The 23,631-nt window shown below is 27.7% G+C and overlaps 1 protein-coding gene across 4 annotated transcripts in view; it reads left to right on the top strand.

Moving 5' to 3' along the window:
* The window catches only part of LOC122524031 (MAGUK p55 subfamily member 2), a 28,537-nt gene extending 10,076 nt beyond the window's left edge, over positions 1-18,461 (top strand). For 2 of the 4 annotated variants that reach the window (XM_043646067.1, XM_043646068.1), the window contains exons 3-8: positions 12,567-12,866; positions 14,089-14,325; positions 15,036-15,510; positions 15,923-16,257; positions 17,233-17,307; positions 17,516-18,461. In XM_043646067.1, the coding sequence (XP_043502002.1) occupies positions 12,567-12,866; positions 14,089-14,325; positions 15,036-15,510; positions 15,923-16,257; positions 17,233-17,307; positions 17,516-17,692 (1,599 nt within the window). In that variant the 3' untranslated portion in view covers positions 17,693-18,461. Of the gene's footprint in view, positions 1-7,886; positions 7,896-12,566; positions 12,867-14,088; positions 14,326-15,035; positions 15,511-15,922; positions 16,258-17,232; positions 17,308-17,515 lie in introns of those variants that run through there. The other 2 variants (XM_043646070.1, XM_043646069.1) reach the window with 2 other exon arrangements.
* Positions 18,462-23,631: the final 5,170 nt, after the last annotated feature.

Genomic DNA, 23,631 nt, shown 5'->3' with positions numbered 1-23,631 from the left:
CCTACTATTTTATCAATATTGGCTTTAAACTTCTATCTCGATATTTAAATTGACATTTTTTTTTTGCAAATTAAAATTACTTAACATCGTGTTATTTGAAATACCAAGTTTTACAAATGGAAGCACTATGTTTATTTATTTATTTATTTATGCAAGCATATTATCATTCATTTTATTTTTTTTAAGTATAGTTTATTCATGCAAACTTAATGCCTAAGGTTTTTATATTTGATGTATGCGGAATTGTTGTTTAGCATAGGTGATATTTTAATAATAATAGAGACGGGATCTCACTAATAAATTCGTATCTTGGGGCTATCGTCACAAAATCGATAGAATGGCATTATTATTCGATGTTTCAGAATTATTTATTTTGAAAAATCAAAATAAATAAATTTATAATAAAAACATCAAATTTATTGTTTCGAGAAACCTATATTACCAAACGTAATTTCTCTTTTGTTTCATTTAATGAAATTTTTATTAATTTCATTAACATATATTACACATAAATATGGATGACATATTTTTAAATTATTTGAATAATTTTTTCTATGATTGATTTAAAAAAAAAATACATAAATGACTACACAGAAATGATTGAATCATCTCTCTTGATATTTATAATAATATTCTTTCTTTGTTATAATTAATAAAAATTTCTTGTATCAATTGGAATATTAATTATTTAAATATTTCTTTCTTCGATCAAATAAAAAATTTAGCATTATTGAGTCAAACGTATTTTCTTTTCTGAAATCAAATTACTTTGTCACACTCACATCCAATCAATATTCCGGAGCCGAGTTAACTTGGCACGTGTTCGTTTTCAAAAATGAGTTCGATAGAAGTCTGGGAAGAGGGTCCAACAATTTCTTTTTTTTTAAATCGTTGCAATACCACTGGAACTTATGTCTCGAATGCATTCGTGTTTTATTCACAACAGAAAATTATCCAGAATTCTAAGTTCATACACAAACAAAGTAATTCAAATAATCGTGCAAATACTTATGACAATGGACTAATTTAAAAAAAAAATTAAAGAAATTGGTTTTATGATTTATTTGATATTACAATTATTTATATTATATAATAAATTGTAAAATTAATTTTTCCAATTCTTTGAATAGTTCATTCTCATAAATTAAAAGTACAATTTCAATTAACGCAAAATTTAAAATCAACTAGAACGGTTTTAAATTCAGTCATTTACTGAAGTAATTAAATAAAAGAAATTATTTAATTCTTTTTATATAATTATATTTACTATTAGGAAATAATTATTTAAAATTAATAATCATATTTAAAATTTTGAAACAAATATGCTACGAAGTTAGGTGGTACCAAATTAAATTATGACACTCGAGACCATGAATAAAAATAAAAAAGAAATAAAAGAAAAAACAACAAAATTTTGCGGTAAATGTGAAAGAAACTCGTGATGAGCTTATTTCAACGTAAACATTGTTTTTCTTTCCTATTTATTCCAATTTCATTGAAAACCGGTAAGGATCTACGTCACGAAAGGCACGTGGCAGAAATTTTTGGAGCATTAAGTGTTATTTTTTGTGTGTGTTTTACACCGTTCCATTGTTACATAAGAGCAGATTTTTACGTCATTTCGATCTTAACACACTTAAGGAAAACACTTGCGGAAAAAAAAAACAAATAAAAAAAGACGTGGTAAAATAATTTTAAAATATTCCGAATTTTCTTACAGGAAATTTTCTAAGTAACTTAATACAAAAAAAAAAACTATACTCAAGTTGGATTAATAAATATCATCGACGTTTATAAACATTATTCGATTCAATCGTAAAATACAGCAATTAAAATCAATTAAAATGAAACTCAAATTAAAATGAAATATCATTTTTTCAAATTAGGTTTGGAATCAAATTTTTGTTCAAATATACAACGAACATTTAGCAATATCATTTATAATAAAAAGTAATTGTGAAACACAAAAATAAATCTTTTAAAAACTTATCGATATAGAAAATAAATAAATAACCAATGAAATTTTATTTATCAGAAATCGATTTTCGTGATAAAAATTCGTTTCTTGTTCGTTTCGCTTAAAAAAACATTTTTCGTAAATTAGTTTTCCATGCATTCTATCTGTGTATACCACTTTGGTGGAAACACATCGGTTAAAATAATAAGAAAGAAACGAAGAAAGAAAGGAAGAAAAGAACGGAAAGAAAAAGAAACAAAACAGCTATTACAACGAAACACCCACTATTTCTATTTCGTATCATCACCTTAACATATATGTGTGTATTTCACTGTCCGTGATACAAATATATGTATAAACTTCAGAAACACTCAGGAAACCCTTTGCTATTTTTAAATGCATGCCTACAATTCGTATTATAAATAGTGAACATAAAACATACGAGCTTTTCTCGTTTTACGTCTCATGCAGGTGGTGTAACGTTAACTTTCAAGTCAGATACGATAGATCAGTGTCCCTCAACCTTTATTTACTCACCCCCGATTCCCATACTTCAAAAATATCAACACCCACTCGTATGGTATAAAATAGTCAAAAAAACTAAGTTCTTAAAATAATCTAATTAATTTTTAATTATTTCAAATATAAAAAGGTGTTTCAGTAAATTTGTTTTTAATTTTATTCTATTTAATTATTTCAGGAGTAAATTTTTTTATTTCAATAATATCAAACATTTTTTTTATATGAAATAAATATTTTTTAATAAAAGTATATTTTTTTTTGTTTTACTTTACACCCATTATAATTATAAATATTGTTTTATTTATTATTCCAGCCAATGTTTAATTAATTATTATAATTTTCAAAGACCAGATTTATATATATAAACATAAATTGTTCTTTTTATTTTATTTCTAATAAATAAATAAAGAATACATACAAATATTATAGTAAATAAAATGAAACTAGAACTCCATGTATGTGCCATAGGCCCTTTGGAAATTAATATGTAAATAAAATTTTTTTTTTATATCTTCTTCGTGTATAAGAACGAGAAAAATAAAGTGAGGTGGAGTATAGAAAGAATGAAACATACCGTTACGGAAACACTTCTCTTTTTTTAAATTACCCCTCTCATTCTATCACTCGTCCATCTCACTCTCCCTTTAACAGTTTTACACTAATTTTCCAATTATTGCTAACAAATATGAATTGCGGAAAAAACAAAATAAAATAAAATACCAATCACGCGACGATGATGTCAATGATTTGTTAATTAATCTTCAAAATATTTAATTTTTAATAGTTTAATTTTAAATTTGCTAATTAGCCTTAAAAATATTTAACACTTTCGGTGCCATGTATATCACCGTTGGTACATGTTAAACTTTTCATTCAGGCCGTGTGTGCCACCAATGGTACACGTTCTACATATTTATTTGATTCGTCAAAATGTCAAACGGTTTGAATGAAAATTCGAGCAAAAAACAGTTCGGCACGGAACGCGTTAATTGGTTTACGATCTTAACGTTGAGAACCACTGCTACGGATACACATCAAAGCGCGTGAATCTCACTCATTGGAAAGTTTTCTCTCAAGAGGTTTTTTCAACGACGAGCTCTCTTACGTTTCTTCGAGTCACCTGTCGTCGTCTCGTGGTGAACTCACCACATTCCACAAACGCTCGTGCGTACCTGCTGTTACGATATTCAGGGAAAGAAAAAAAAGGGAAGCAGGTAAAAAGAAAGAAGAAAAAGAAAAATTGAAGGAACATCGGGGGTACGTGTCTGGTGTCAAAAAGTCATCTAAACGGTTAACCCTGTTTCCGATTCTGTATGGGTGTTAGCTTTTAACAAAGAAAGGGCGTTGACCTGGCTCAGCAGGATATTAACACACATCTAATGAAAACCTATCGAAATGTTCGATAATAACTTTATTTTCAATTTTGAGCGGATAATTGGTTAATAGCCGAAAAAAGAAAACAAATCGGGAACACCGCCAAAAGTGAGAAGTTTATTATGTTTTTTGCTTTTTCTGTTCGTTTTGTGAGCGATCTTGTCAACACGTTGTTTCTATATTCTGCTGTTATAGAATTCCTTCTGATTTTACTTTTCAATTTTTGTAAAGAGAATCTTTTTCTGTGCCTATTTACGAGAAAATGTAAGTAAATTGTAACTGATAAATATAAATAATTAAATAAATATTTACACTATATATATATTATATTTTAAAAAACCAAATTATTCCGAATTATATATTTTTACACTATGTGTAGCCGAAAGTAAAGTAAAGTCGAATTAATAATTGATTAATTAACAAATTTCCAATAATACTAGATTAACTCTATTTAACTCGAACTAAAGTTAATAATTATTATATAATAATTAATATTATTATGATTTACAAAAACTAAAAAAAGAAAAAAAGAAAACAAATTTTATTCTGTGTCAACAAAGAAGATCTACATTTTAAAACTTAATGATAAAATAGAAGAAGGAAGGTTTCTAAGGAATTATGTGTGAAAATTCACATAATTATTTAGATAATATCCCACAATTTCGCATATACACATATTCGGTTGTAGAATACTTTTTTCAGTAAATGTTAACTGTATCTTAAATCATTAAATAACAACGGGAAAGAGAAAATGGATTATTCGTGATGTCAGAATGAATGCCTGCTGATTACAGTCAATTTTAATCACTGTAGTAGAGTACTCGTGTAATGAGAGAGTCATGTTGAGATCAAACGACAGAAGAGAAAGTTTCGCGTATAATTATCAAACACTAATCATTGTTCATCGTTCTAACGAAGTCAACAAAATTCCATCATGATAGTCAACTGGACACATACAGGAAATAAAATTTCATTTGTTTTATTAAACACAAAAAAAATACCCGCGTAATAAAAATACTTTTAGTACAAAAAAACAGCAATACCAAAAAAAATGAACCTACCGATATGAGCAATTAAAATATAATATATTTTTTTAAAATACATAATATAATTCTTTAAAAGTCTCCGAAGATTAAGATTAAAAATCGCGTTACTCATCCTCGGTAATATCCGCGTAATGAGATCTGACCTCGTCAACTTTGTTGATTAACCCGATCGTCTTAGGGCGCCTATTTGCGCGTGGCGTAGGCGTTCGCTTACACGCCCGCGCGCGCGCGCGCGCAAATTCAAACTGAACACACATGCGCACTTCTCGTAAATGAGAGAAAGAGAGACAAATGCGTATGCATATTCACTCTCTCTCTTTCTCTCTCTCTCTCTCTTTCTCTCATTCTTTCTCTCTTTCTTCTTAGTCTGTTGTTCTTTTACATATACACGTATATAAGAGAGTATAATGTGTGTACAAGACGATGTAATTTCAAGCGAAGAGCCGGCTTTCGCAATCACCGATGTGAGAGTGATGGAGAGAACGTGCGAGTATGTAACTTCCTTCCTCGAGTGTATTAGTGACAGGAACGTAACTATTTCCCTAAGGTGCCATCGATCAATGTCATTACAAAGAAACACAATTTTACAGACTAATTTACTTGATCGTTTTTTACAATAAAGTTGAATAAAGTTGTTCTCTCTTTTATATTGATTTTATTGACTTTTACAAATATTTGTTTTTATTCGAGGAACGAATTGAAATATTCTTTTCATAGATGTATATATCAACTTTTTGTATGTGTTAAAATCGTAACATTGAATAAACAACATAACATAACATCATAAATATCACATAAACATTAAATCGTAACATTGGTGCTCTTATTAGAATGATATTAATTTTTTATTTATTTTTGTAATACATAATGACTATATGTAAATGAAATAAATCGTTAGTTTCTTTTATTAATATAATATTCATTTAATATTAATTATTTTTAACAATAATTATTTTGTCATAACGGTGCATTTTATTTAAACACAACGATTAAAAAGTTTATTTAATGCAATTTAGTATTTATTATTTTATAGAAGAAAGAAACGTTTGTAAACAAAATGTAATTAACATTTTATTTAGGAATATCAAAAAGTTTTGTTGTTTTTTAAAAATATGAAAAAGTATTTGAAAATGAAAAAACGATCATGTCATTAATTAAATATACTAACTCTTTTTGTTCTTTTCATTTGAAGTTTAATAATAAAAACAATAGGACATGTCAGCACTTTTGATAATTAAAAATTTCTAATTTTCCATAGCTTTATAGAGTAATCAATAAATATCTGTTTCCTTAATTTAATTAACGCTTTTGTTAGAAATACAATAAAATCATTTCGTAATTAAAAGGTAAATGAAAGATTATTGAAAATATTAAAAGTTAGAAATAGGTTATTTATTAGATATACTTTCCTTTTTTTATAATATTCATTAGAATTTTTATAATAAAAGACGAAAATACGTTCCAATACACCTAATAATAAAAATTTCATAATTCTCATGGGATCTTTTTAAGTTGTATGGAAAGTGCGTGTCAATTATAAATTAAAACTTCAATTTTTTTTCGAAAAATCAAGACAAACTTTTCAGACAACTCAATAGAATAATTGATACGATCCTATTTTATCTATAGCGTATTTGAACGTAGAGTATGCCAAGGTTACATTAATAAAAATAAAAAGACATTCCAGTAATTTTAATAACTAAAAACTTCATAATTCTCATGGTACTGAATCATAATCAATACGTCCCTATTATTAGTGTCGTATTCCCATGTTTAAATACTACAATGAAGTACGGTTGCATTAATAAAAATAAAAACAAATAGTCATTTAAATATTCTTAAATTATTAAATATTTATTTAAAAACTTCATAATTCTCATGACATTGTTTTAAATTGTTCGGAAAGTTCATAACGATTGATATATATAAAAAGTTGTTTTTAAATTTGCTTTATAAAATTTTTACAAATTTTGTTGATTAATCCAATAGACAAATCAATACAATCCTTTATTTTCCATATAAAAACTTGACAATTCTCACGGTATGGAAGTATGTAAAATTGATACATACTTGTTATCCATGTCGTATTTAAACATAAAACTTACTAATACATCAGTGTTATGTTAATAAAAATAAAAAACAAACAGACTTTCCACAAAATTCTTTAATTAATAATTATTTATTTAAAAACCTTTATATAATTCATATAACATTGTTTTAGGTAGCCTATAAAGTTCGTGTTAATTAATAAATATAAAAGTTCTGTCTTCAAATTTTCTTTATAAAATTATTACAAATTTTGTTGATTAATCCAATAGAAAAATGAATGTCAATCCTTTATTACCCATATAAAAAACTTGACAATTCTCACGGTATGGGAGTATATATAATTGATACGTCCCTGTTATCCATGTCGTACTTGAACGTAGAATGTAGCGGTGCGTCGCATGCCAGAGAGTCGTGGCAAAGCAGGAGAAGAAGAAGGGCCCCCACCTGTTTCAGAAAGTCGAACGGACTGAACGGACTGAACGGGCTGCCTACGCGGAGGGGAAAACGTCAGTAGTAGGCGCGGCAGTTTTCAGACGCCGCTACCTCAGCGTACACCTAGTTTACAACACGTTATCTTTTGTTTCTTTATTCTTTTACATTTGTTTCCTTTTGGTTTTTTCGTCTTTTTTTATTCCTTTTCATAGAAAATTAAATATGAATCATAATATAGGAAGCTAAAGTTCTAGTAGAGTCCCCGCCCCCCTCCCGCCGCTACCCCAACATTTACATATATATACATATTCGTTATCGTGACGTTTTTCTCGCCCTCTACAAAAACGACCGCGATCAATATCAACGTTGTACGTTTCTATTCATCGAGGCCACTGACTCGTTTCAACCAACAACTACTCTCGTCCTGGTTCAACTCAAGACTTTAAACATCTTACTTTGAAAGAAGCTTCTTCCTCCAGGACATCAACGACAACGTTCAAAATCATTTTTCTCAGGTGAGAACGCGTCATCTTAGCGTTAGCATTGATTATAAAGATTCTTAACGATAAATCTCGTCTACGTGAAATAAACAAGAGGAATATTGTAAACACGTTATACGTCGTAAGATAATTTTTATGTGTTGGTTAATTATTCAGTAATTATAGTAGACGTTATTTACGTAATTATTTATTTACGTTTGTTATCTTTTGTTTTCTTTTTTCTTTTTGTGAAATCATTTTCGTGGCTACGAATGTAGCAGTAATGGCTGGTGAACTAAAAGTAACATGAAAGTGGCGTCGAGTGGATTATGATGAAATGAACAACCGCGCGAGTGGAAAGTTTATGAATCAATGAAACACGTGATATTATGTATATGCATTATGTCGTGCACAATGTTTAGTTAAAATGTTCAAACGTGTTAGGTTCAACGTTTGATATTGCGTAGGAGGATTTTCAAATGATTCGAGAATGATCAAAGAAGAAGGTTGGTGAAAGGTACTATGAACGAGAATAAACGCAAGGATGGAGGAAGACATTTCAAGTTTGATTGAACAGTAACTTATTTAGTTATCACATATTTCAACACGAATTTATACGAATTATAGAAACATTAGGAATCCTAATCAATTGTTTTATCATTAATTGAATTTTATTTTTATACAAAATTAAGATCTTTATTTAAAATTTGAAAAAATATTAAATATCTTAAGAATGTAATAAATTAATTGAAACATTTGAATGTTAGAAATTGTAAAAAGAAAAGAAAAAGAAAAACCTTACCATTATAATTATTTATAATAAAGTATTAGGACGGTAGTCGTTTGATTTAATAAAAAAAAAAAATTTATATATTAAAATTCGAAACTTTCTTATATCGAAAATAATTTATTAAATTCGTATTTTAACAAATATAATAATATTAACATTATAATAATTTTGTTATTATGTTAATGTTGTTGATAATACCGTAATATATAATAAATACCGTATAAATACCGTAATAGTTATTTAGGGAAAGGTTATGACGAATCTGGAATTAATCAAAATCGGATGATAAAATCGATGTTGTTAAAATTAGCGAATCTAGCAAACATATGTTTCGCATATGTCTCGTATGTCGTTCCTTCACATATTCGGCGCTTTTGGTTTACCTCGATCATTCGACAAAGCGTTGAAACGACATTAACGTTTATTTTGCAACCACAAATAAATCGTGCCGATGAATTTCGTGTACCGCAATTTGATTTATGTCGAAACTCAAACGTCGAAATTCGTGTTAGCCGAACACATCCAATAAACGATCACTAATATCTATTTACCGATTTCGAAATCTTTTGACGTGGTTTATCTTTTCTAAAATTAAAAATCAAACGATAAATAGCTGAGGAATAATAAAACCCTGTATTGGTGTAATATATATAATTTCAAAATAATACATAAAAAATGTGTGGGTAATTATTAAAAATGACAGCAACGTTTATCCGATTAAATACATTCATAATATGTAAGTATAAGAATATGCACGTATACGTGTGTATTGCGAATAAACGTGATTCAATGCAATGGTGAGTCATCGTTATCGTGCATCTCCGAGTATACGTTTATATTCGCAAAATCTGTTGTGCAAGATATAGCTGACGTATGTTTTTAAATTGTTCCTGTATTGGGTTAGGTTTGTAGGTTAAACAAGTAACTGTTTGCAAACGGCAGAATATCAAATTTACATTTTCGACAAATTTTACTACAAATTTGCTTATTTTTATATTTTTTTTTGTTTTTATTAGTATAATATTTACATATGATACAATTTTATTATGATTCTTAGTATGTTAGGTTACTCGGAAAGTTTGTGCTGATTAAAATTTGATTACAGTTATTTTTCGCAAAATTTTACCAACACAATTTATTATTAACGATAAGAAAAAACATCTAACAAAATGTTATTACCTTTATTTATATATTTAGTATTTTTAAATCCCATATTAAAAAGTTATAACAAAAATACGTAATAACAAAGGACTACTTTTTTGTTCGATACCACAAAAGAATAAATTGTCAATTCAAATTATAATTCCATTTTAAAACGTTTTTCATCATTATGAATGCAACACTAGCATCTGCTGAAGATATAATTTATTGCATTACTAATTTCTTCCTCATTTTCCTTTATTGTAGAAAATGCGTCACGAATTTTTAGTATTCATTTCTCTAAAGTATATTAATTTATATTTGATAAACTTTTACTTTCACTGTTTCTCACTAGTAAACATTCATTGTAATCTTATGAAACCAAGAAATTTGTCCTCTTAATGGTCATAGAATAAAAGTCATTTAATCATTGCCGTAATAGTACCTCATAATTTATTGGACAATCATCTAATTGGATTCATAAATATTGACGAAATAATAATGGGATATCTCTTAAAAATTCTGACCACAATTCATTTTTAATGTAAATCTATAAGAAAGATTCTGCAGTTAATCTTTCAGATAAAAAGTGAGATCCGAATATGTTATTGTTGCATATGCAAATAAATTTCAAACACTAGTCCATTACCATTACGTATTTTTTAATTAAGCAATGAAGAGCCCATTTATTATATATTTGTGTTTTCTTTCTTATTTTTATTACTTTTATTTCTCGAATTTGCTGATAAAATTTTGCGAAAGAACAAAAAGATAGAGATACCTTTCATATTAAAAAAATATTACGTTACGAACTTTCTAGTAACCTAATAGAATAAGAATCGTAATAAAATTTTATATAAATATTATAAAAATGCTTATGCTATTAAATTTTGTAGAAATTTGTTACCGATTAGTGAACAAATTATATCAACGTATATTTAAAGATATTAATCGAGAATATAAATTTATTAATCGACTAGAGAATTATTTACGAATTTTCTCTTAAAATCGAAATCCCATAAATAATTGTCAAAATTATTATTTGTTTATACGAGCCAGAAATCAATTTTCAATGAATATATTCAATAACTGTATAATTAAAAACGATATATATTTGCCAAATCTGGTCGTCCGATTAATTTCAAATAGTCGTATAATATTTAAAATTTAAATCAAAACCGCGTAAGATTAATTCATTAGTTAAGAAGTTTTAATTATCGATAAAGCATTGTTCTCAGTGAACTACTTCTTGAAAGTGGCTTTGAAGCAATGAGAATGACCTACTTTCGTAATTACTTCGTAATTATATATTGTGATTTCGTATCAACTCTACACACGAATAGGGGTCCGACCATAAGCATTGACTCTAACGTGTAATGGTTCTAATGCAATTAATCTTCATTGACATCATCTTCCTTGTTTTTATTTGACACGTTCATTTTCTCAACAATTTTAAAGTCATTAATCCCTTTCTTTATCCATTACAAAGTTAAAATCATTAATGTTTCTTTTGTTTGTTCACTTATTTATTTATTTTCTTTACGTATTACAAAATTACAATCATTCATATTTCTTTCGTTTGTTCACTTATTTACTTATACCTTTTACGCATTAAAAAATTAAAATCAATAATGTTTCTTCTTTTATTTATTCATGGATTTATTTAATTTTTTCGTTTTATAAAAAGTTACCATAAATCGGGAATTTTTGTTTCATAATCAGCCCAACGTTAAGTTAGAAATATATTTATATTATCAGCATTTTTAAGATAAACTAGTAAATGACTTTAATCTAAAGGCCATTTTATCTACAATATAAAATCATTAGAAAAAAATTTCGTTGATACAGGTGTGCTATGATCATTAGACTAGACTTCTCCTATTCTCATGGAAATACAATAGCAAACTATAACCACGATATCTCACCATACCATAAATATAATGACTTTAATACAGAAACCCGTTCTAACTTTCACAACTGGTAAGAGTGACTAGACGAGCTGCTCACGGATTCTTCTTCTTGTATTGGAAGATTAGTTTGAATCAAAATCTATTCCGGCAACTTAAAACAATTTACTATATCGTTGAATCATTGAAGAATATTTTAAATAAAAATTATCACAATAATTTATGATAGATTAATGAAAATTAAATTAACCATAAAAATGATTTTATATTTTTTATCATTGTAAAGGTATTAAAGAATCAAAAATGTTTAAATTTGAACAGTTCAAGGTTCCGTTGTTCAAGTATAATCGATATCAATATTTAAAAATAAATGTTGATAAGTATATATTATTGCGATACTAAAAATTTAGAAATATTATTTAGTCAAAATTTCAGTTCAAGCATCATTAAATATAAAAAAAATGGAAGATAAATTATTTATTTATTTATTTAAATATTTTGTATTCCTTTTCTTTCTTTTTCATAAAAAGTTATTCAAAGTAATATAATTTATCTCTTAATTAACTAAATTAATGTATATTAGTATCAACTTAATAAAAATTAAAAAAAATAAAATAAATAAATTAACGAACGAATATCCCATAAAAAATATTACGATATTTTATTTATAATATTATCAACGTATGAGAAAATAAAAAAAATATGTATTAGTCAAAAAGGGTTGTATACTTAGAACATAATCGATATGGAGAGTTCTTCGGTAAAACCAAGATTCTCTTTTGTCTCCTTAACTAAAACTGTAGCAAAAGGTACGAAGGTTGAGAAAACCTGTTTTCAATGGTTCCGGTGTGACTTCTGACTAACTTTCAGGTTCAGGAACGTCTCGAGGACGCACCGATCCCTGTGGAACCAGTATGCTCTTCTGTTTGTGACATCGTTGACGAGGTTTGCCACGATCTTCAATTCTGCAGAAACGAATACGCTCGTGAATTGGTCGTTCTGTTGAGAAACTCCCACTTAAAAGCACTCTTAGAGACTCACGACGCTGTTGTGGAACGTAGAGAAGCTTCATCGATCTCAGAAACGATTCAACCTTTAGTTATGCCTTCCGACGAGAGAACGGAAGTTATTAGAGTCGTTGGACTCACCAGACAACCCGACGAACCATTGGTAAATAATTCTAATTATATTTCATGATTTTTTATTAGGGTGAACCAAAAGTTCGTGCGTTTATTTTTTTATTAACATTTCCAAAGTAAATTTTACAAAAACAATCAATTATGCAGTTTATAAGACAATTTATAAGACAATAAACGCACGAACTTTTTGTTCACCCAGAAGTATAGAAAAATATATATTTAGGAATTGTAATAGCAATCTAAATTAATATTAAATATGAAGAATGTTATTAAGGATTCACAAATTTTAAATGATCGTGTTTTAAACGATAAATTTTAATATATTCTTACATCATTTTTTTATTGAACAATTTATTAGGTGATTTTTTAAAGTGATGCGAATTAAAATATTTTAATGTTAATTTATGTAAAGAAAGTATTTTTTTCTTTTATAACATAACATCTAATATGGAACACTGCATCGTATGAGCACAAATTAATCCAAGAATAAAACGATAATTTAAAATAAAATCTATTACTTATTTATTTAGGTGTAAGTTAAATTCAATATCACAAAATGATACTAATTTTGAGTGTACCTCTATAGGAGTACATAAATGCGAATTCGTATAGTGTTTTCAAAATAGTGCCTGGAATCAATCGTTTAAAGAATTATCCCTCTTTCCTTGAAACAAACTATTATACGAAAAATGAGAAGAGAAATGTTGAGAATCTCAGCCAGACGAGTATCTATCTCTATCTCTCTCTCTTTCTCTTTCTCTTTAAGTTACATTCGTCGAAATGAAAGACGGAAATGCCACATGCAGTTCATAAATAAGATTGGAAACGTTTATTATTCTCTCTCGATCTCACAGTACCATGTGGCCAGTGGCAATTGAATCTTCAAATCCCCCGGTTTTAACTGGTATTTCGATTTACCAAGAAAAGAAAAAATTTTCGATGTATATGAAAATATCAAAAGAATTTTCTATTAAGTATTATCAACTTCTCAGAGGCAGCTACTGTTTGCGATCTAAAATGAACATAACGCTTGCCCAGTTTTCAATGAAAACGTTCGTTTATCGTATTCTCGTGTTTTAAAACGTTTATTTCCATAATGAATTCTAACAGAAACGAGGAATCTTTAAACGATATCATTTTAACTTTGATAAATAAATTTCATTATTATTTTAGAATTATACTTATTATTCGTACATTTTAGAATTACTCAATGTATCATTTTCATTCTTTTTCTTATTTTTATTCTTTTCCAGGGTCTAACAGTGCAAGTAGACGAATCTGGTAACTTGATAATTGCCAGGATCCTTGGTGGTAGCACAGCAGCAAGACAAAGACTGTTAAGAACAGGCGAGGTGATCCTGGAAGTAAATGGAAAGACTGTTCATAATCCCGACGAATTGCAACAGGCCATACAGGAGGCTAAAGAAAATCTCTTTTTAAAATTGGCCCCTGGAATTGCCAATGATGGCAGTAGACCACTCAAGTCGACGGTAATCAAAAGCATTGTTAGACTTTACTTGTTCCGCTCTGTTGATCAGTTCAACGACTATAACTTTAATGTATAATTTTGTTCTTATATTTACTCGACTACGTAACATCTCGAAACCTAATCACAACTATGATCACTACCGTAATTACAGAGGTAGTTATCGTAATAAAAATATTTTTACAATTATTAAATTCTTTCCATCAATCATCTGGAACAAAAATATCTGAATACATTCTTTTCATTTTTGTTCTTTTTTTATGATTAGTTTTATTGAAAACTCGCAATTATTAATAATGAAACAAATTATGTGATAAAATACACCCAATTGAGAGGTAACTTCTGCGTAAATTTTTCAAAAAAATCAATATTTTTCTTTTTTTTTCTTTTAAAATACACTTTGAGGTGTTAAAAATAAAATGCCATTAAGAGAATACTCAAAAATTAATCATTTTCAAGATTTACAGATTTCCGCGCTAACATATTACATATTTTTCAAATTGGCAAGCAATATAACTATAATCATTTTTAATTAATTAATCTCAAATTTAAACAGTAGTTTTTTTTTAAAGTAAATTTTGAAAAGAAATATGATGTAAGATCTTTTTTGTAAGTTAAATTACTTTTTAGTTACAGCTGATTTTGTTGGAATTTTTAACGGATAAAAGAAAACAATTTACATACATCCCTTAATAATCAATTTACTTTTTACAGTGTTATATGCGAGCCTTGTTCGATTACGATCCATCAGAAGATACACTTTTACCCTGTAAAGAAATCGGCTTGCGTTTCGACAAAGGTAATATCCTGCAAATAGTGGATCAAGCTGATCCAAATTGGTGGCAAGCACGAAGGGTCGAAGGTGAAGGCCTAAGTTCTGCTGGTCTCGTACCATCTTTGGAATTGGAAGAACGAAGAAAAGCATTCGTACCACCCGAGGCAGATTTCGTTCACAAAATAAGCATCTGTGGGACTAGAATTTCGAAGAAAAAAAAAAGGAAAATGTATCAGTCGAAATCGAACGGTGAATTTGACAGTGCTGAGTTGCTTCTTTATGAGGAAGTTGCTAGGATGCCACCGTTTAGGCGTAAAACTTTGGCATTGGTTGGACCACGTGGTGTTGGTAGACGAACGTTGAAAAACAGGCTGATTAATAGTGATCGAGAAAAATTTGGCACGATCGTACCATGTAAGAATTAATATCAATTTTTTAATGAATTATTCATCGGTAATTCGATTTTTATCTAACGTTAGTTGATATTTTTTATACAGGGTGAATAGATCAAAATTACTAGATACGTACGTTAATTCGTTATCCATCTGTTGTACGAGAAAATAATATTTACAGATCTGTTTTATTGAAAATTTTAATATTTATTAAATCATCAATTTTTATCCGCGAAGTTTAACAAGAACCTTCTTGAACACCTTGTATATTTTTGTTTTTGGTTCTATTAGAGATTTACAAACATATTGAAAACAATAAAAATTTTCAACTGCATTATTAAAATATTTTCCAAATTATATCGAGTACGTTATACACGATTATCTAATAATAATTACTAAATATCAAATATTAATTATTATATATTTATTTTCAGACACATCTCGTCCTCCCAGAGTTCTCGAGGAGGATGGAAAAAGTTATTGGTTTACCGATAGAGAAAGTATGGAACAAGATATCAGAGAACATCGGTATTTGGAATACGGTGAACATGGTGGTCATTTATACGGAACAAAATTAGATTCCGTTAGAGAATTAATAAGAGCAGGAAAGATGTGTGTCCTAGATTGTAGTCCAGCTGCATTGAAGATCCTTCATAATAGTACAGAATTTATGCCTTATGTTATCTTCATAGCAGCACCGGGAATGGAACAATTAAAGAGTTTGTATGATCTTGGAAGGTCTACGGGAGCTAGCAGTAGAAATTTGACGGTATTTATACAAATCAAACAATATTTTTCCTTTACATAGGTATATATAATTCAAAGTAACTCGAGATTTTATTAATTAAAAAGCAGTATTTTATTTTTTATATGTATATAGATCAAATTATTTAATTAATTATTTTTACTTTTTTTGTTTTATCGTTGTCGTAGTATCGTAGTTTATCCTTGTAAATAATAAACATTTGATTATGATATAAATGTTGCTAAATGAAAATCATGATTTTTTATTTAAGATAAACGTGTTTGTAAAATATTTCATTGCTGCGTATATATAAATGATTATATAAATATTAATTATATACAGGATGTCCCAAAACTTTCCGATCAAACTGCGAGAGCAAATTCTACGAGTGGAAATAAAAAAATTATATTTTTTTGAAGTACGGTTAGAACTTCATTATAATTTTGTAATAAAACATTTCTAACCAAACTTCGAATAGCATTGTTTTTTGTTATTTCCACTTATAGAATATGTTCTCACAGCTTTGCCAATAAATCCCGAGACACCCTGTATAAATGCATGATACACATTCAATGATGTTTCGTTTTTCTTGCATGCAAATTTGATCAACGCGTTTACCTTGATAAAACATTAAAAATAATATAATTCAAACGTTTTAAAAAATTAATTTAAAAATCAAAGATAATTGTTGATTCTATTAGCGTATTTTATTTGCATATTAGAAATATCTGAGCAATTATGAAAGCAAAATTCTCGCCAAGTATTGAACAGTATTTTATTGATAGAAATGTATGCATTTGTTTAGCAATATTTTATTATTATTAGCAATCATTTGAATTCTGAAATATTTTCTACATGAATCGTTTATTTTATATTTTATTTAAAAAAAAAATAACAAAAAAGGAAAAAAATTATTTTAGCAAGTATTCGTTAAGCTTGATCATCCCAATATGATTTGATCCCTTTCTTTAAATGTATTTGATGTTCTTCGCTTGATAGTTTGACCGGCAGAGTTCGATAAGGTACAGCTCGAGGAGGGCCAGAACACTAGAATCTCTTGCATCTTTATATGAGGTTTGTGTTGCATGACGCATAATCTTTATTTTTTTGTTCTTATCATTTATCAATTCTATTAGCTTGTACATATTTTTGAAAATACTATTATTTTTTTTTTGATACACGTCGTTGCAATATATAAAATATAAGAAAAGAAAAAAGAAAGAAAAGCGGAAAAATAATAAAACAAAACAAAAAATATTAAAAATATATTTCTTTATCACAGGAAGACGATTTAAAATCGACATTGGAAGAATCGGCAGCTTTACAAAGGGCCTATGAAAAATATATCGATCTCGTGATCGTCAACGAAGATTTTGATCAAACCTTCAGACAAGTTGTTGCAGCCTTAGACGCATTGGCTACTGAACACCAATGGGTACCAGTCAATTGGATATATTAATTTAAAAACTATCAACAACAGATGTAAACAAAGTTTACGTCTTTGTGAAGAAAATCTCTCACGAGTCTCGGATTAAACGTTTACGAGTGTGAGAAAGAACTAAACTATTACTGCCGATTAATCGCGATTATAAATCGTGAATTTAAATAGGCCATTTAGGAAAAAATCGAGCTAAGACGTTTACGATAACGTTCCAACGTTTGATTATAATTGACACGTGAAGCCAGAAATTGCAGAATGACATTTTTTTTTTATTTATTTATTCAAACCAATTTTTTTTCATATCAGACGAATATTTACGATTATTTTCTTTTATTAACTCATTTAGACCTGTCAACTAATTGATTCATGAATTTTATGACATTTTGTGGAATCAAGCACATCAATGCTAAATACTTAAATATGATTTTTGAGAAAGTTGACCACGGGGTCTGGATAGCTCAATGGATAAAGCAGTTGCCTCAAAAGTGAAAGATTCTGGGTTCAAATCGTCCAAGTTTCAAATTAGTCTAGCTGTTCAATTTTTTCACGAATCCTACAGATTTGTTATTAATATAATTAAGAATATTTAAAATCGATTAGAAAAAACACTAGATAAATAATAAATTTATGGGGATTTTGCCGAGAGAGAATCATGTGTTTCGTACAGAGGATGTTTCAGGAGTTGTGGTGAATCTATTTAGAAAAAAAAATAATTATTGGTTAATAAATAGAATTATATTATTTGAAGATACGATTTATTAGTGAAAGTGTTGATAATAAACCGTTATACGGTAGGTCTAAATGGGTTAATACTAAAGATTATTATTTATCGATTTTATTAATACGTTATAATTATTTAAGCGAATATTAAGTATTAGCGCCTAAAAATAGACAATATTTAATAGTCATCTATTAATTCCGAACATTTTATGTCTCTTATGATCGGCAACGTATTAAACATTATAGCGCTAAAAGGATGCACGTACAAGTGTGTTGCTATATCATAAGTAATTAGGTGTAATATTAAATATTCCCATTAAATAATTATAAACCGTATATATATACAAAAAACAGCAATACACTAATTATTTTAATCAGTTCCGTGTCAGGAAAAAAATAATCGACATAATTTCTTATTTGATCCAAATTCGAACGTCTCATGCCGTTTTTGTAGGAAGTACAATCGTAGAATTGATGTTAATTCTTTTGTAAGTTCATAAACGAGATTATTTTTCGTCATTATCCGTAACACAGCATTTCTACTGTCTTATATGTAAAGATATTTTCTGTAAGGTTTCTTCTTGAAGTTATTTTTTTCTTTTTTTTTTATGTTTATATATATTAATTTATAATATTTCAAATTTTATATATATATAATATTATGTATATTAATGAATATTATAAGATATTATATATAATATTTTATAATATTTATTTATAATATTATAAATTAATATATATATATGAAATAATATCACAAACAAGCAGGAATACTTTCCGGTTTGTTTTTTTAATTTAATTTTGATCGATTGGATCGATCGAAAAAAAAAACTTAAGAAAAAGCATTCAACCGCCGTCCAATTATTTTTAAGATAATATACGTTTCGTATTTTTAAGTTAGAATCATCTTTCTCTGTGCAGGATCACGTATATACTTTATATATAAATATATATTATTATTTAGGGTGTTTTTCGTAATATGTGGGACAAACCTCAGAAATGAACGAGGAACAAAAAAAAAAAGTAATGCAAAAAAAATTGTCCTATTTGACCTTGTTTCAAAATGAAAGCCACTTTTGTGTTCCAATAATGTTATTCTATTGTGTTACAATAAATAATCATACCCTACATTCTGTTAATTAAATTTCAGTAATTTCGGTTTAATCAATTCAATTTCAACGCACAGTTATCTTATTAAAAGTATTTTATTAGTTTTTATTTGCTCCGTGTTAAAAGTTACAAGTGCGTAATTAGATTTGTATTTCTGAGGTTATTCAAAAACAATTATGTATCCTATACTCAATATTAAATAACTTCAAATGCTTATACAAGAAAAACTGTCAACAGATTCAACGCATACCTGGAGTGTTTAAAAAATTGCGAAATTTGATGATACGATGTATACAAATTGATGGAATTATAGCAGCTTCTATAAAAATGAACTGATGCGAATTGTTAGAACACAAAAATGGCTATGACTTTGAAATCAAATAAGACAGAATTTTTTTAATTGTTTTTTTGTCCCCTATTCACTTTCAAGGGTTTCCAACATATTACGAAATGTACTTTTCTTAGATCGAAAACGATCACGTTCATACTTTTATTTTATTTTATTTTATTTTATTTTTCTAACAAATAGATGATATATCAATTATAAGATTTCGTTGATTTATTTCATTTATTATTATTATTATTATTATTATTATTTTCTTTTTCTTGTTTTCTTTTATCCACGAATCGCCTTCGATGCTCGTACTTACATGCAAAATCATAATTCCTGGCATTGAGTGCCTTAAAAATAAGCGCATTCTCTTGTTCAGAGTTTGACGCGAAGACCTACATTTTGTCAAAGATAAAAAAATGTCTTATGTACGGGTTTTTACGTAAATATTATTAAGATATTTTCTAATGTGTAGCACATTCACTGGCATACGCATACAAATTGATTAAATAAAATACAAATTGTGCACTTGCGTACAAGGAAATATGATGGAAGAACTAATGCAATGCATGATGATGATGTATCGAAACGGGTGCGATTTTAATCGGACCAAATGATACACGAAATGAATAAAATTTATCAAGTATTTGTTATGTAAATAAGACTCATTTCATTTATAATCCGAATTAATCTTCACCTAAATATTTTAATGATCGCTTTATGATTTTATATTATTGTATTAATTTACATTTCTTCATTTTAAATAGAAAATTATTTTCAAATATGTTTCCGTTTAAATTTTACGCGTTACTCGTGAATATATTTAAATTTGTTATTAACTTAAGATGAGAAATTTGCTCGGCAAACTATTTTATTCTCCACGACCTTTTTTTAAAGAAAGATGGAAACATTGTGTCTATAGATCAATGCAATTAATTTGTTTGACAATAATGTAAATTGTGAATAAAAGATGTTACTGAGTCTTCAATCAAAATTATTGCAAATTCAGATTTTATCACATGAAAGTTGTTATGTACGATAATCTGAATTAAAAGAATAAATGATTTATTAAATATATACTCGATCCTTGTTTTACGTGGTATTTTTTATACGTGAATTTTACAAGAATATCTTTATGTCGAATGTTCAAAGTAAAATATCACGTTCATTCGAAAACAATTAGTATTAAAATTTCAAGAAAAAAAATTGTTTTATATTTTAGTATCGAAAATGAATAAAATTTATATTTTAGTTTTTCCATATAAATTTTAATTATTATTCTTTAATAAAAATATATATATGTGAACATAATATTTTTGTAACCAACATGGTATATAAAGCCATAATAAGTAACTTAAATCAAGTAACGATTTTAAATTTATATATTTTAATATAGTAAATTATTTATATAAACAAATCTATTTACATTTTTCTATAATTTGCGCTTGATAAAAAAAATGTAACTCCATCGGTAACTTACCAACAGTAAGTAATTTAATAAATCATTCATTGAACTTTCTTTCGCATATGCTAGATGTCAGAACCAATTCTTCGAGCATCTTTATTCGAATGTCGGTAAAGAAGAACATCGTTATCTGTTTTTCTTTTCCTACTTATTAGAAATTTTTTACTAGCAAATGATTTACGTAATCATAATTATTAATAAATTATGAAATATTGATTATTTATAATTACGATGCACAGAAAGTTTAACAAATAGAACAAAATAATTTCATACTTTCGTCACAAACTAAGGAGTCGATAAAAAGATGAGTAGAACTTAAATACATTAGGATGTTGAAAAAAGGGACAAAGTCAATTATTATATAATGTACCAAAACGTTAGAGATAGATCTTTAACTGATAGGAAAAATACCTAAGTAAAGAATAGACACCAAAGAATCTCTGCAAAAGGATTTTGAGATACATCACTGTAAGGACGTTTTATTACAGTTTTCATCCGCAGATTAGCCCCTTTGGAACCATCGATACTCGATTCAGGAACTTTATAACCCTCATAAAAGTATCTATTTGGTGTTTTCGACTGGACCGACTAGCCTGGAGAAACTCGAACAAAAAGGTCTCTCTCGTCCACATATCCTTATAGAATTTTTCTCAGTATACGTAAAACGATGTTATTTTTTTAGGGGTCCAATTATGCTTGGTAGCCGACCAAACCTTTTCAGCTTCTTTAAGAAACTGATCCCATCCTTTTTTTAATTTCTCCCTTATCCTGATTTCTTTCTTAAAGTGGAACTCACAGATAAAAGAATAAAGATAGTCACATTTATTCGTAAAAGAACTATTTTCTTTTATTGTGCGTTTTAAGGGTAAACAGAAAATATTTTTTTTATTCATACACCAGATTTCACGATAAATTTTTTTCTTGGAAATTCATTTGCAAGTATAAAAAGAAGAAATAATAAATCAAGTATAATATCATTATCTAGAAAACTTTTATTTTTAATCAATTCGTTAATAATCTTTAAAAACAGAACTATCAAAACTAATGAAAATAGCTGCAAAACCTAAAACCAATCTCTATTATTTTTAATTTATATATATACTAATTAATATGTACTTATATTTGAAACGTCAAAATATTTGATTTATCAAAACTTGAATGACGTATTTTATATAACCTAATATACAAGTGATCAGTCATTTAAAATAGTCTGATACAAACAGTTATACATAAATTGTTAATAATTCTAATAATAATATCTTTAATTAAAAATTAGAAGAAAAACCATTTTTATGTACAATAAGCAAACTTAATTTTCTTTCTTATTGTTGGAAAATTTGTTCTTTTCATCGAATCTTCCGGAGATTCTTGTTCTTGTTTATCCGACGATCGAATACTACTCATCAACAAAAAAAATATCATTGCCAACACACAAAGAACGTCGCGCAAAGTTTACTCCAAGTCGAGCAAAAGATATGAGAGGAAAAAAGTTGTAGGAGGAGGAGGAGGAGGAGGACGTGGATGGGTGGAGATTGGTCGGTTCGTTCGTAGTATCACAGTCGTCGAAGTACTCGGGGGTTGGGGTTTCAGGGGATGAAGTGGTCTGGGGTGGTCGGACATCGATCTGGTAGTTAACTTCAGGGCTCCCACGGGACTCGTTGGCACCTACGTAGCTTTATCGCTTTTTAGTGTGCGTGTTCTTGTAGATTTCTCTGCTGCTGCTTCCTACATTTATCCGTTTATGTATTACACATATCTATATACTTAAATGTACATGTGGCGTTTGAATATCCATAGCATTCATTGCCATTAACTATACGATGCCACTTCGTACACTTTGCATTAGACCTGTTTCATTTACTTTTTATTTATTCGTGTTCGATTGTTACGAAATTAATTCGGAAAGTTAATGATTGTTATTACAAATGTATTTGGTGTTAAAAAACAAAAAAGGCAAAAATAAAATGTTTAATCGAGATTATTTGAATTTATATAAATTATTGGTTACTAATCAGAATTTATCATTTACAACAGTTTAAACGTATATAAAGAGAATAATAATATTGTATAATTAAATAATAAATAATTATAATATTAGGTTTTTGAGGATAGTTTTCAATGTTTAAAGAACCAAACGTTATAATATGTTATTTTATTTATTACATTTCTTTTTACTTTTGTACACACACCTATATACAATAATTCTCTGATTAAATTTTATTTTTATTGTCCAAAACGTTCTTAAAAATAACAAAGTTTAATCATATAGATAACAAATCTTTATATATATGTGTGTGTGTGTGTGTATATATATATATATATATAAAGATT

Source organism: Polistes fuscatus, unplaced genomic scaffold, assembly GCF_010416935.1.
Source record: "Polistes fuscatus isolate 324 unplaced genomic scaffold, CU_Pfus_HIC Scaffold7, whole genome shotgun sequence".
NCBI classification, from domain to species: Eukaryota; Metazoa; Arthropoda; class Insecta; order Hymenoptera; family Vespidae; genus Polistes; species Polistes fuscatus.
This window is presented reverse-complemented; position numbering and strand designations above follow the sequence as displayed.